This window comes from Monoraphidium neglectum, assembly GCF_000611645.1.
Source record: "Monoraphidium neglectum strain SAG 48.87 unplaced genomic scaffold scaffold00062, whole genome shotgun sequence".
Taxonomy (NCBI): Eukaryota; Viridiplantae; Chlorophyta; class Chlorophyceae; order Sphaeropleales; family Selenastraceae; genus Monoraphidium; species Monoraphidium neglectum.
In genome coordinates this window covers 1-14,517 of record NW_014013566.1, presented here as the reverse complement: position 1 = coordinate 14,517, position 14,517 = coordinate 1, and the positions used below count along the sequence as shown (strand labels likewise).

Sequence of the window (14,517 nt, the reverse complement as noted above, 5' to 3'; positions counted from 1 at the left end):
GGCGCTTTTATACACCTGTATGGGGCCTGCCTTGCCGTTGCACACTCTGGTGCCGCTAGCGTGCGGCTGCAGGGATTGCCCTGCTGGCCGTTCTGGTCTGCTATGCCCTGGGATGGCACCCGGCACGTGCGAGAGGCTGTAGCTTGGGCAGTGATGATGGCTGGGGCAAATGCGAGTCGCCTATGGCTGGCGTGAAGCAGAGCCATGATACCAAGCACTGTCACAAATTGTAACCATTTCTAGGTGCGTGCTTGTGTGTTAGGCCGCTCCAATGTGCTTGGCCAGAGCTGTGAGCAAATGACACCATATACCTAGATTTGGGCGCATCTCGCCTCAATGATGCAACATCGTCCAAGCAACCAGAGTTCTACTGCCACAAGTGAAAAAGGCAGCGCAAATGTGAAGTGTGCCGTGACACTTCTCCAACAGCAGTGTGCAGCTCGCATGCAAAATGCGGGCAACGATGAGGGCGGGGCGCACAGTCGGTTGCTGGTGATGCCTACACAAGCCACTGCATGGCCTCTCAAAACTGGCAAACCGGATCAGCATGCTGACCAAAGCTGTGAAACTCGACGCTATATGGTTTTTTAGATCACTCCTTGGCCGCCGCCTTCTTCTCAGTCATCTCCTTGGCCATGTTCATCACCTCGGGCGAGCCGAATGTAGCCTTGTACGACGGGCGCTCGGAGATCCTGAGGAGTTGTATGAGGTTGATGACTGAGGTGAAGCTGCTTGAAGACCCAGTGCAACAGGGTCGGATATCGGATGCCGCCGGGAAGCAGGCCGCGCAGGGCCCGGCCGCCATCAGGGCACAACGGCGGAGGATTGAGGCGATCGACTGCTTTTGTCCAGAGCGGCCAGCGCCGATGGGATGGGCGCCGGAAGCTCGCGCAAGGCACAAAAACCGTCAACCAACGCGGCAAGCCGCGCTTACATGCGACATCTAACGCCGGACTAGGTGACTTGCTGGTCATGACAATGCGCATCAACATGTCATTTGGGGGCGCGCCCGGTCCGCTGTTGGGCCCACCTGTCGATGTACGCGACCACGTTCGGCCATGTTGACAGGTCCATGTGGGGCAGGAACACTGAAAGGGGACGAGGTGGGTGCACGGCGGGAGGAGTGCGTCGGTGGGCTGAGGCAGGGGGGGCCGGAGGCAGTCGCCGGCAGGGGCATTTGGGCAGGTTGCTGCTGGGTAGGGCGCACACGCATGTGGCTCAAGGCAGGACTGCCAGTGGGGCCGCGCCGAAAGGCGTCGGTGTGGGGCTGGGATCTCACTTTGGATGTAGCCCAGGCAGGTGCTGGATGGTGCACGAGCACAAGGATGCAGGGTCGAGGACGCGGCGCAACATGAGGGGAGGGTGTGAGGCCCAGACAAAGGAAGGCGGCGCGTGGGGTTGCAGCAGCAATGTGCTGCGGAGTGCGCAGTCCAGACAGGGATATCCAAGGGCTCCAGGGCAAACCGTGCGCAGGAGGGTGGGCGCTGCCTGCCAGAGGCCAGCGCCCAGGCGCACGCCCCGTGTAAGGATGTACATCAAAACACAAAGCTTGTTTCGCTTCCCGTTTGCATTGTTTGCAGAGTGAGTTTAAAGAGGAGCACTGAACGTCGCTGGCCTCACCTGACGGCCACGTCCGCCACGCCAAACTTGCCGCCCTCCAGGTAGTCCCTCCCGGCCAGCACCTTGTCCAGAGGGCCAAGCACCTTGGGCATTTGCGTTTCCCTGGTGAGGATAGGGGGACGTCATGGTGTGTGTGCAGCACGGTTTAAGAGTGGCCTGGCTGGTCAATTCACAGACTCTTGGGCCGATCAGGCCTTGACTGCCTCCTCAACCAAGTGCCGGCCACCAGTATGCTGCTGCGGCCACCACCCGCCCCTGAACCCGGCCTCACCTCTGCGATTCGAGGAAGACTGCGGGCGAGAGCGTTGCGTTGGCGAACAGCACCCACTGCGCCGCCAGAGCGCGCTGCTCCGTGGTGGTCACGCCCGAGGCCTCGGGGAAGCGCTCCGCCAGGTACAGCAGGATGGCGCCGCTCTCAAACTGCGGTGAGCCGTTGGAGGGTGAGGGGGGTTTATTTTGGCTGATGTAGGTGTGTTGCCACGGAAGGAGGGCGGATGGGCATCACACAAGGGGGCACAAAATGCCCGCGCAGGCAGGAAGCACTAGGAAGAAGACAATTATGGCCCAGATTCGGGCACAACTAGCTTGTGCGCAGGAGGCACACCCCATTGTGACGTTTGCGGCTTGGCAGCGCATTTTCCATGTTGTTATGGGCTATACATCAAGCTGTATGAGCTGGCGGTTTGGCAAGCCATTTGGCAAGGACAGCTGCAGGCCACCTACCAGGCGCAGGTCCCCATCCTCCAGGGCCGGCACCTAAGGATTGTTGGTGCAGGATGGGTGGAAGATGATGAGTACGTCATAAGCAAGCAGCAGCAACTTCGGCATGGGAGGAGGGTGGACGCGTTTACATGCGAGACTGTTGAGAACACTAGCCGTGTACAGCTAAAGAAGTTTCGTCTCTGGCCCAGGCAGCAAGGTATCAGCCAACATCACACCTCGTCCACGTGCCGTATGCCCTACCTGTCCAAACGGGAACTTGTCGGTATACCCAGGCGCCTTCTGCTCCCCTGCCTTGAAGTCCAGGATCACCTCCTCCGCCTGCACACCCAGCTCAAGGAGGTACCCTGAAGGGGGGGGGAGGGGGAGCGGGGTTGGTGTTATTGGGAGGTTGCGGGGTGATGAGCCCTCGTAAGGCTGACTCAGCACAGAGCGAGCGGGTGAGTTTGGGCGTGGTTGCTGTTGTAATGCTTGCGGAGGGTGAGCGAGAGCACGATTTGGCTGCATTGTCAGATAAGGGTACAACGGTTTTTCTAGTGAGTGGTGCGGAGGGGGAAGGTGCAGGTCCGATAGCTGTGGGGGTGGGCTGAGAGGTGTAAATGATGACTTGCTGTCGGCTGGGCACAGCAGTTTGTGCGGCTGTGCGGGGCGCATGACCAGAGGTGGCAGACATGCATGCCGATCAAGTGTCAGGAAAGAGCGATATCGCGTCCTGCGGGGGCGTGGGCTTGAGCGCATGGCGCGCGGGCGTGCCGCTGCCCAGATCCGCATTCAAGGTCACATGCAAAACAGCATCAGCGGCGGCGATGCACGGTGTGCCAAGACTACGGCAACATCTCAAGCATCTCATGTTGCTCAAATGCACGTGTTGCCCTGCGAGTCTCGCTTCGAACGAATGTCGACTTACAGCTCACGATCTGCCCTCGCGACAGGGGGTTGGTGTACAGCTTCATGGTCTTGTATCGTTGAATAAACACCGTGTGTGATTGGTGGAGCAAGCAGGCCGCTGCTGGGGGTCACAGCGGGTGCGCGGGCACGGCCGGTGCTGTGCGTGCTGTGGGTCTTTGGCAAGGTTAGTTGGCTGGACGGGTGTGCAATTGGACACAAAATTGTGTGTATAGCTACCCTGCATATAGCCTGCACGACATATGTACGGCACAGGCAGTGTAACTCAAGTGAGTGTGTCTCCCCGGGCGCCGCTAAGCGGCACTTTCATCATCCTGTCGTACACCAAGGTACAGAGCAGGAGCTGCGTCCCAAAGTGGTATCCAGGGCAATGCCTATGATGTGCAGATGCCCGCCGTGGCGCAGGCCTGCACTCCCGTTGCGTACGGTGCAAACAGCAAGCAAGCAGCAAGTAAGGGGCGCCCCTTCAACGAGCCCAAAACCTGTGTGAACAATGTCAGGCCCCCCTCAACCAGATCGAGTTTGCTGTGTCTCGTGCCTTGGGTGGCTGGCAGCCGCAATCCCCTCCCAAAAGTGTACGGCCGTGTGGGCCGATGGCGTTAAGATGGACTTGAGCGTTTCAAAACTGCTGAGCGACGAGACACCTCCCAGACGTTGACACTCGAAAACAATGCTCACAATCAATGGACTTGAGGCTCTTGCGTGACAATCAACATGCACCCAGCAAGTTCAAGGCTTCCCAGCGCCATGTGGCAGCCACAAATGCATGCAGTGCAAGCAGCAGTCGTCGACAAGAGGTAACAGATCCTGCAATCGCACGTCATTTTATTACATATGTGCAATAATATTTTCAAGGTCACTCCAGCTCATGAATGCATTGATGTGAGGTTCCCAGCAGGCAGCAACAGCAGGCAGCATGCCAGTAGGCAAGCTCACCGGCAAGGTTAAACTTTTCGTACTGCCTGCTGTGACCCTCACATCACACGCGTGACGGCAATGGCAAGCACAAAGCAATTGATGCAGCATTGCGTAGCAGATGCAAACACCAGTCAGTCTCCACTGGCCGGCACGTGCGCGTACGTAATTCATATACCAGACACTTGGCGTCAACGACCGATGCTATGAACAGGCGCATGAGGGATTTGTCGAATTAGCCCCACTGCTGCTGCGTGAATCCCCACCCCATCTTTGGCAGTGCACCCTCTGGCATTCCCTGTGGCGCATCCCTGGAGCCCTGCAGTGCCGTAGCGTGGCCTCAGCCTCACAAAACATTAGCTTGTGGCCCAGGGCATTGACATGAATTCGGCCACGTCCTCAGCTCGTGTTGTGGCCGCCGCGGCCTCCTCGTCCTCACCACCCTCTCCCTCGGCCTCCTCCGGCCCCTCGCTGCCGCCCGCAGCTCCGGCCGGCCCCGCTGCGGCCGCGGCGTCGGCGACCCGGCGCGTGACGCGGCGGATGTTTGACTCGACAGAGTCCTGATTGGGTGAACGACGGTGAGGGAGATGGGTCAGAGGGATTGCAACCTGAGATGTGAGGGGGATTTAGAGGAGCAGGGCGTGTGTGCTGATGCTTGCCAAACCTTGGAACATGCAGCACTGTATTGTGCTGCCTTGCGGCGGCCTGGCTTGGCCTGAGTCGCGACCTTGGCATTTTTGCACCGATCATTTGTGGAGCCCTTGACTGCGTGTTTGGATCACAGTTCTGCAGAGGGCCTCACCTTGACCCAGAAGCGGGTGACCGTGACCTCCTTGGTCTGCCCAAATCGGTGGCAGCGGCCCACGGCCTGCAAGGGTCGGGGGCAGGGCACGTTTTGAGGCGCAGGACCCGCAAGAAGCGATGGGGCACTGCTGGCAGCGCTGCCAAGCCCCCCTGACCCTCCCAGCCTGCAGCAGCAGCTGTTCGATCGCAGATGGCAACTGACGGCTGGATGATTGGACGCCATTTGGGGCTAAAATAAAAGGTGTGAACGAGCAACGCAAAGCAGCATTTAGGTCGTTCAGGAAGGGAGGCGTTGTAGCACATGCGCAGAAGACACGTTTCGGTGGCAAGTGTCCAACCACAAAGCAGCAACCATCTGGCCCCTTGTGGGTTCTGAACAAGGAAATGAGCACCCCACGCTGCTGGCAAATGTGAAGTAATGTGATGTGTTGGCATGTGATAATCGTGATAAATTGAAACTCAAAACCCCTACCTGCATCTCAGTCGAGAGCTTGAGCTGCGGGTCCAACAAGAACATGTGGGACGCGGCTGCATGGGATGTAGTGTGGTTTGGAGGAGGTGGGGATTGTGTGTGATGGTGGTGGGATTGCAGCTGATTGTGGTGGAGTGGCAAGGTGTCCAAGCAAGAGCAGCGCGTTAACGCTTGTGCACGTTGGTGATTGGTCAACGAAAGCCCACGAGCGTGAGGGCACCGCGGGCGTCCTCTCGCTGCGCAGTGCGGCACGGCGCCAGCCGGTCCATGGACATAGAGACCGTGGGGTGCGCCATCCCTGAGCCCTCACCCGTCAGCGTGAGCCCAACTGCGCCGGCCCTCATGGACAGCAGGAATATGGTGGTGGGTGGGTCGGTCTGGAAGGCCGCCACCGCCTGCTTGCGCTGCTCCAGGGTCAGGCCGCCCTTGAGGTTCCTGTGTGTGTGTGTGTGTGTGTGTGTGTGTGTGTGAATGTGTATTTGCATCTGAGTGTGTGCGCGTGTGTGGCGGGGTGCAACTGTGTGCGTGCAAGTGTGTGACTGTGTACGCAGGTGTGTCAATGCGCACGCATGCGCGTGCGCATATAATGTACTGCGTCGATGGGCGCCAACGCAAGGCCGCAAGCACAGCGCGTGTGCTCACACCTGTGCTGCAGCCCCAGGGACGGCAGGCCCTCTGCAATGGCCTCCAGCGCCGCCGGGAAGTCGCTCATGATCAGGACCTGGGCAGGTGGCGCGTGAGGTGACGGGCGGGTAGAGGCTTTTGGAGGCGACTTGAAGGGGTCAGAGTAGCCGGTGTTGTGACAGCCACAGCAACACTGCTTTCAAAACATCTGATTGGCTGACCCGTCGTCGTGCTCTACAGTGTCAGCCCAGCCCGCCCGCTGCTCACTCCAGCAGCCGCAGGCACCATCCCGTCCCCTGCCGCACAACACCCCTGCACCTCACCGCAACCCCCACCCGATCCAACCCCTGCCGCCTTCCGACTTCTGCAGGTAACAACCCTAAACCCCGAGCCTGCGCGCACCTTGCTGCCGGGCTCCCGAGCCTTCAGGTCGCGCAGCTCCTGCAGCACCGCCTCCGTCTTCGCACCAAAGTGCCGCACCACCCGCGTGCGCTGCGGCCGCTGCGGCCGCTCCGGCCGCGGGACGGGCAGGCCCATCGCCGCGTAGGCCATGGCCGTCGCGGGGTCGACCTCGTCCTCCTCGAACTCGTCATCGTACTCCTCCGCCTCCGAATCTGTCTCCAGGATCACCTCCTTCATGCCGCCTGTTTGAGGGATCCAGTGCCGGGCAGCGGCGCGGGCGGTCAGGCAGGGGCCGGGCGTGCGGCAAGCGCCGCGCCTGTCGCGCGTTGGCCCTGGTGTCGGCCGACAGCGCCGCGCAGCACGCGCCACTCCAGGCCGCGGGGCTGGTGCGCACCGCAGGCGACGGCAGCCAAAGAAGGAGCTCGCACGCATTCAGGCGTCCGCCAATCCCCAACCTCTATGCCACACACAGCACGCTCGCTGTCGCCCCGTACCCCAGAGGGGCCATGCAGGGGCCAGTGCCCTCGCAGCTGCGCCCATCGCGCGCTGTCGTGCATGCTCGAGCGCGCGCACCCGCCAGGTCGCCCCTCAGGCGGTTGACCACGCGCAGCTTGTTCCACACGTTGTCCTCGCGGCGCGCCGTGTGCGCCCTGTCCAAGTGCACGTCGTCGTAGCGGTCCCGGCAGTCGCGCAGCAGCGTCACCTGGGGGTGCGGGGGCGGCGGCAACAAGGGGGCGCGGCGGCGGCGGAGCGTGTCGTGGTGGTAGTTTGGGGGGGGGGGCGACAGGTGGCATCTTCGGCCTTGGCACAAGGGGTGGGGTGGCGTCCAGCAGGCGGTGATGGCATCGCATGAGCCGCGCAACGCAGCCTGTGAATGCACTTTGTTTGGACCTTTGGCTTGTGTGACAAGCCCACACCCCACACACAGGCGCGCGTACATACACACACACACACACACACACACACACACACACACACACACACACACACACACATGCGCACACACACGCACGCGGTGCCCCACCTGCACCTCCCTCTCATGCAGCGCGGGCAGCTCCAGGTTGCGCTCCCCCCCAACATTGCCGTTCTTCGTGTACCTGAGGTGTGTGTGTGTGTGTGTGTGTGTGTGTGTGTGTGTGTGTGTGTGTGTGCGTGCGCGCGCGTGTGTATTTGTGGATTTCTGTGTGTTGACGGTTTGTAGGTGTGTGTGCAGGTGTGCAGGTGCGTGTGCATGTGGTGGCACGTGACGGTGTGCATTTCACACGAGGATAGTGCATGCACACAAGCGTTCGGTTCAAATAGTTGCAGGACCTCTTGCAACGCAACGCTGGCGCGCTGCACATGGCCAGGGCGCGGGCCGCAGCAGGCCGGGGGGCAGGCAGGAGCGGGGCGGATTGGGGGACCCGGGGCTGACCTGCATGTCACCGCCGCCATCACTGCCGCCAGCAGCGCCGGCTGGGCGCCAAACTTCGAGGAGAGCTTGCCCGTGGGGTTGATGCCATCCAGGTAGGCCTGGGACCAGAACCTGAGTGGCAGTGTGTTTGCATATGATTTGGTGGGTGTATGAGTGAGAATGTCAGTGTGTGTGTGTGTGTGTGTGTGTGTGTGTGTGTGTGTGTGTGTGTGTGTGTGTGTGTGTGTGTGTGTGTACAGCCAAGATAGTGTACGTGCGCTGTCATGTGTGAGACCAGTGGATGGGCAGCTGACCGCACAGTTCTGCTTGAGGGAGGCCCTGGATGAAGCTATGCCCCTAGGAAAATACGCAAGGCCTCCCCTCCCGGGTGCTGATGGCCACGTATACAATTATGACGACGCTTTTTGCAGCAAAGCGTGCCACCCTGTGTCCCCCAAAACCACTGGGTCAGCTGCCCGCGACCTTGCACCCAGGGCACGCTTGAACTCTGCACCCACTTTGCCAGCGACTCGCGCGGGTTCTCCTCCTTGGCGATGGGCGTGCCCGACATGAACCACTTGGAGCGCGCCGGCGCCATCGCCACCACTGATTTTTGGGCGGGCAGGAGGACAGTCGAGGCGAGCGGGCAGAGGTGGCAGCAGCCACGATGAGTGGCACACTCTACTCAACTCCGCACTCAAAAGCGACGTATGCGCAAAGATGTGTACAGTATTGGCCAGGAAGTCTGTGCAGCAAGGGCACTGCAGGGATACGCTCGCGCACAGCAGCATGCGAGCACACATCTGGACCCAAGTGGGAGTGTGCGCGCGCCGACGTCCACACACACACTCACTATCACGCACACGTCTGCACCCATTTGGCTGGCACCCACCCCTGGGGATCTCCTGCATGTGGAACTCATCCAGCACCACGCGGTGCCACTCCACAGCCCTGGGCAGAGGGCCAGGCAGGTCGGTGCGCGGCAGGCGGAATGTAAGCCAGCGCCACGGGCAAAGTCATAACCCCTTGCGCAATCAGGATGAAAACCAGAGTAAGGGTGGCGGCCTCCCCAAGCAGGGGTCAACACAATAGACCAGCGAGGCAGGAGGCGAAAGGACTGCGCCCCCCACACCCGCGCTCCCCGTCTGCAGACTAACCCCCACCGCCTGCTCACCCCAGCAGCTCCACATTGTTGGCCGCCGTCTGTGTGGTGGTGATGACCAGGTCGTACCTCGCCAGCTGCGCCAGGTTGGGGCATTTTTTGGTGCCGTGGAACCTGAAAGTTGCGGCACAAGCAGCGGGCCAGGTTGCGGAGGAGCGGGAAGCCAAGCATGCATGGGTGGGGGCGGACTGGCAGCAACACATTGTGTAGCTCCCAGGAGGCGAGGAGCGTGGGGTCGAGATTGTGCCCGAGGGTTTCGCCGGCAACCGAAGGCATGCCAGCAGGCGGGCTGCAGCAAGGGGGCAAGCTGGCAAGGGCAAACGCGTGTCTGACAACACCAAAACCAACATTATATAAGCCGCTGAGGTGTTGCACCTGAGGATGCTGAAGCGGCCGGGGGCGATGGTCTTATCCAGCTCAAGCTCCCACTGCCCCACCAGCGTGGGCGGCACCACCACCAGCATCCCGCCGCGCACGCGGTTCGCCGGCTCATTCGCGAGCGGCGCCGCGCACGGCTCGACCCACGCCGGGCTGCGCCAGCGCGGCGGCGGCGGGCGCGCGAGGGCGAGGGCGAGCGCGCACGCGGTCTTGCCCAGGCCCCTGCGTGCGGCAGGGGCGGGGACGGCCGGGCGCACGGGTGAGGAGGGCGCATGACAGGGGGCACCTGCAGGCGCCCAGCACAGACGTATATGAACAAGGCACTAGCTACCTGGCTGCGCAGGCTGTCGCGATGCGGCAGGCGTGCGGCTTGGCCCCAGACCGCCCCATGCCTGAGGCATGCATTGTCGATTATGCAGCAGCCCCCCCCCCCCACACCCCATCCGGTCGCTCACATCTCCAGGCACAGGAACCCCACTGCGGTGTGGGCGCCGACCTCACGCTGCCAAGATGAGTGTAAGAACAAGTGTGTGTGTGTGTGTGTATGTGTGTGAAGGGGGAGCGAGGGAGCAGGGCAGGTTTCCTCAAGCGTGCCAGCTGGCTGCTGAGCAGCATTGCTGAATCATCAGCCGCCTGGCGCACCCACAGCAGACGCTCGGGCCTGAAGAAGCTGCAAGCACCAAAGAGCTTCAAGAACACTCCCCGTCTGGCTGCTCGCTCCCGCACTGTCATCACACGCCAGCCGTGTGCGTGAAGGACAAGGCGCCGTCCAACGCGGCCCCGCACCCCTCACCCTGAGCGTGGTCTCGTCGCGGCTGAACAGCAGCTCCTCTTTGAAGGGGCTGTAGAAGCAGCACAGGCCTTGGGGTGCCGGGCGAGTACAAGCAAAGGGGGCGGAGGTGCCGAAGGGTAGGGCAAAACTGCACGTTTGACCAGGCTTTGACCAGGCTTTGACCAGGCTTCTGGTGGGATCGCCAGTGTGCGGGCCACCCATCAACCCAGCCGACCCACTGGTGGCGGCAAAGTGCCAACCTATTCGAACAAACCCTGCCTGTGACCCCCGGTGTCTGTGGAACACGCCGCATCAGCGGGGGAGTAAGGAGTCACTGCCAAAGGCTGGCCGCGGTGCCGTGTGCCCCGCCCGGTCGCTCACTGGCCGCGGCGCAGGGTTCCTGTGCCCACAAGTGCCCCCGCCCCCCCCCCCAACACTCACCTTCCGCCTCGCACGGGATCTGCGCCCAGAAGTGGCGCGCCACGCCGTTGGCCGCCGACTCCTGGCGGCACATGAAGGCCAGGGCGGAGCGCTGGTAGGGGCGCAGCTCCAGCTGCAGGTCGGCTTCCACGCGCTCCGCCTCGTCTGCACGGCGACGGCGGGGACGCACACGGGTTCAGCGGCGCGGGAATGCACATGCTGGCACGCTGGGCGTGCGGGCCTCCGGTCATACGACATGGTCTGCCAGATACTGCTGTGACCATTCAAATACCACTTTGACCAGCCACTGCACAAACACACCCACAGTCTACTCACCGTCCTCCAGCTCAAAGGTCCTGCCCTCCAGCAGGCCCAGCGCGCGGCGGCACTCCCAGCCGTGCACAGGGCCGATCTCCAACGTCGGCGCGCGCGCCGGGTCCGCCGTCGGCACCAGCTGGACGAGTGTAGGTGTGTTAACGGTGGACGTGTGTGTGCGTGCGTGCGTGCGCGCGCGCGCGCGTGCGTGCGTGTGTGTGTGTGTGTGTGGGCGCGTGTGATTGCGTGCATGGGTGCAAGAGTATGTGCATGCGTGCAAAGGTTGCTCTCAGGAATGCAGCTGAATGCCAACGCAGAGCGTGCGGATCCTCTTGTCTGCTTGGGGATCCGCCACAAATGTTGTCGAACACACGGTGATGCCGCAAATACATGCAAATATAGTTATGCAAGTGGTGATTGTTGTTCACTCACCGTCAGCTCCACCTCTGCCCTCACTCCAGCCTTGCGCATCTCTGCGTGGGCCTCGTCGTAACCCGTCACCACCCTGCGCACGCAAGCGCAGCATGGCAGGCGTCGCGGCGAGCATGCAGAAGCAACGAAGCCGTCGTCCGAGCGGCAGCAGCCACCGCGGGTGCTCCTCACTTGAAGCATGGCGCCAGGAGCCGCAGCAGAGTCACCAGCGCAGGTTGCTGGTGCCCCAGCATCGGGCTGAGGAAAGTTCGCACAGGGAGTTGGACTTGGGGCGCCGCCCCTCACCTGTCAAACTCAGCCCGCATGTCGGGGTGGCCGGCCCAGCCGTCCATGGCCGACAACAGCGGCGCCAGCTTGGTGACGGCCAGGCACCCTGCACTTTTGTGACGGGGCCAAGATACTTCATGTACATGCCTCTCCTTGAGGAACAAAAGCAACCGCCTACAGCTCGGCATGTTTGCTGATGCTGCTGCAAAGCCCAGTACATTCGCCCGCGCCGTGGCGCCGCTCGCCGTGCGGCCGCCGTGCCAGAGGGCCCTCCCAGCCCCGGACCGGCGCCCGCCCACCCCGGCGCCGCACCCTGCACGCCGCTGGCGCTCATCGTGCACATCGCCACCCGGAAGTCCTTGGCGCGCTCCCCCTCGCTGTCGCCGAACTTGATGTACACGTTGGCCCTAATTTTGGTGCGCTCCAGGAACACGTACACCTACTCGAAAGTGAGCAAGTGTGTGTGTGTGTGTGTGTGTGTGTGTGTGTGTGTGTGTGTGTGTGTGTGTGTGTGTGAATGTGTGTGTGTGTGTGTGTGTCCAAGCAAGAAGGCACGTGCGCCTTGAGAGGCGGGCCCAGCAAGCAAATTGCCAATGCGGCTGAAAAAACCATCAAGCTTCGCAACACTTGATGTATCAGCCGTCAATAGGACCAGGCCGTCTCCATTCCCCGTGCCCCCTGTGACCCGTTAACAAACGCAAGCCGGCCCCCATTCGCACCTCGCAGCTAGTGCGCATGGTGTGCAGCTTCCCCACAACCGTCAGGAAAGCGTCCAGCACCTCCTGTGACTCGCCCGGCCTCGGCTTCACCTGCAGGCAGTGTTTTGTACCACATGAGTGGTAAACGCAGTGGTGCAAAGTGTGGCGGCGGACTGTTGTTCAGAATGTTTCGTGCCGTGAGAGTTTGTGCGCGCGATATCATGGCACACAGTCGCGCCACACCTGCAGTCTGGCTGAAGCTTGAAAGACAGGCGCCGCTACTTGGTGGTAGCTGTGGGCCCACCTACACCCGCGGCTGTGCATCACACTGCCTCCTTGAGGCTCCAAATGCCGCACCCCTTATTTGTCCCTTCAATAACCCTGCAACTCAGCTCCCCAGACCAAGGTGCCATCGCTGCTCCTTGCCGTTCTAGCCGCTCGCTGCTCGGCGCGTCGGCTGTGAATAGGTTAAATCCCCCTGCAGAGGGCCCCAGGCTGCCCACCTGGCCCTGCCCGACCCAGTCCATCAGCTGGCTGAGCTCCTTGATGTGCCCCAGGGACCCGAGCTTGAACCTGTGGGTGAGTTTTTGTTGATCATGGGCACATGTAAACCGCACTTGCTGGTTTCAAGCCACATAATCATGGGTGCATTTGCTGAAACCATAGCATGTGTTAGTATGATAGGAAGCGGGCACCCACCAACGCACTGCTCTGCACAGCGCAGCGCGCGGGATTGAGGCGCATCACTGTAGCGCCCCTTAGGATGCTGTGGCGCCGCGCAGCAGCGCTGTCAGGATCAGGGTCAACCATGTGTGGCTGTGCGTGCGACCCACGAGTGATGCCAAGGCCGTTCAAAGGTTGCTCACCCGGCTTTGAGGGACACGGGCGTCACAAAGGAGTTCCAGAGCAGCTCCTCCTTGTCCCCCACCTGTTGGGCGTTGGTGTGCATGTGCCTCTTCAAGTCTTTCTCGTATGATCCAATGCTGAGTATATGTGCCTGTCTTAGTCTTCCTCGAATGGTTAATGCTGAGTGTTCACATATCATTAAGCTGTCCGTGCGCCGCCTCCAGCAGCAAGCCGCCCCCTCCTCCCCAGCCCAATCAACCCTTGCTAGGCCCCGCGCACCTGCTCCTGCACCCCCACGGTGCACAGCCGCTTGAAGTGCTCCTCAACAGACAGCCCTCGGGGCATCGCGCCTTCGCACGAGAGGCCAAAGGCGAGGGGGATGGCATGGGCGGAGCAAGGATGTGAACTCTGGTTGAGTGTTGAGTGCGTCGTGATGCACTGTGTTGAGTGTGATGTGATAGGTGATGTGTGCGCATGCAGGCACGCGCATACAACCACACATGCGTGCGTGCCTGTGCCTGTGCAAGTGAGTGCCAGAGTGTGTGTATGTGTGTGTTCACGTTTTTTAGCCGCGCGCTCTCGTAGCTTTGTGCTCGCACGCAGCATCGTTTGCCTGTGCACTCACGTGGACATGCATGGAGGTGTTTGGCCCTGTGACACTGCGCCAGAAGCTGCCCAGCAGCTGGACCCCCACCGCCCGCCAGGCCCCCCGACCCTCGCGCCCTCCCGCCGCGTCCCACCTGCGTGTTGACCTCCAGCCAGCGGCCGACCGCGCCGGGGGGCAGCTTTGAGAAGAGCGTCGCCAGCCGCCCCTGCAGGCCGCGCGACGAGGAGAGGTCCAGGGCGCCGCAGATGCTGGTGGCCATGGGGCCCGGCAGGTTGTTGGTGGTGATGAACAGCCCCGTGGCGCGCTTCCTGACCTGGCGGTACCTTTTGATATTTGTGTGGTTTGGGGCCGGGGCCCGGGCCGGGAGCGGGAGCGGGGGCGGCAGCAAGGGGTGGCGTCGAGGGGCTGCGCAAGCCGGAGTTTGGAAGGTCAGGGCTCCCTGCTGCATGCGCTGTGTCAGAATCAGCATGCAAGGGCGTTCGCAGGCTGGGGAAGCATGCTGCGGGCCAAGCGGCCAGGCATGGCCTCCAGGGGGGGGGCGATCGGCACGGGCGGGCATCCCTGATCTGCATCCCTGCAGCCGCTCACCTCCAGTCCTGGGGCATCTCGGGGTATTTGGAGATCAGCAGCTGCAGGTCCCTGGTGCCCAGGGACTTGAGGAGCCCCAGGGCAGCCTTGGACACCCGCGCCGCCGACAGCACCGTGTCCCTCACCACCTGCGGCCGCTGCGCCGGCGCCGGCCCGCGCGGCGCGCGGGGAGGCAG

General features: G+C 62.1%; 2 protein-coding genes across 2 annotated transcripts; both read right to left on the bottom strand.

The window, feature by feature from the left end:
- Window positions 1-592: 592 nt before the first annotated feature.
- MNEG_0721 (glutathione S-transferase) lies at window positions 593-3,293 on the bottom strand (the record flags this gene model as incomplete). The annotated part of the gene is made up of 8 exons (XM_014050791.1): window positions 593-692; window positions 1,031-1,088; window positions 1,280-1,302; window positions 1,621-1,722; window positions 1,892-2,040; window positions 2,344-2,376; window positions 2,584-2,687; window positions 3,248-3,293. 8 exons carry the CDS (start codon window positions 3,291-3,293, stop codon window positions 593-595), a joined length of 615 nt encoding a protein of 204 aa, XP_013906245.1.
- Window positions 3,294-4,517: 1,224 nt separating this feature from the next.
- On the bottom strand, window positions 4,518-14,358 carry MNEG_0720 (hypothetical protein; the record flags this gene model as incomplete). The annotated part of the gene is made up of 26 exons (XM_014050790.1): window positions 4,518-4,721; window positions 4,964-5,029; window positions 5,438-5,493; window positions 5,748-5,872; window positions 6,082-6,158; window positions 6,464-6,705; window positions 7,037-7,166; window positions 7,488-7,560; window positions 7,878-7,988; window positions 8,375-8,462; window positions 8,749-8,807; window positions 9,031-9,132; window positions 9,394-9,618; window positions 9,852-9,898; window positions 10,190-10,257; window positions 10,610-10,753; window positions 10,925-11,042; window positions 11,336-11,408; window positions 11,621-11,708; window positions 11,915-12,041; window positions 12,322-12,411; window positions 12,804-12,873; window positions 13,167-13,228; window positions 13,426-13,496; window positions 13,841-14,076; window positions 14,342-14,358. The coding sequence occupies 26 exons, from the start codon at window positions 14,356-14,358 to the stop codon at window positions 4,518-4,520; spliced, it is 2,769 nt and encodes a 922-aa protein (XP_013906244.1).
- Window positions 14,359-14,517: the final 159 nt, after the last annotated feature.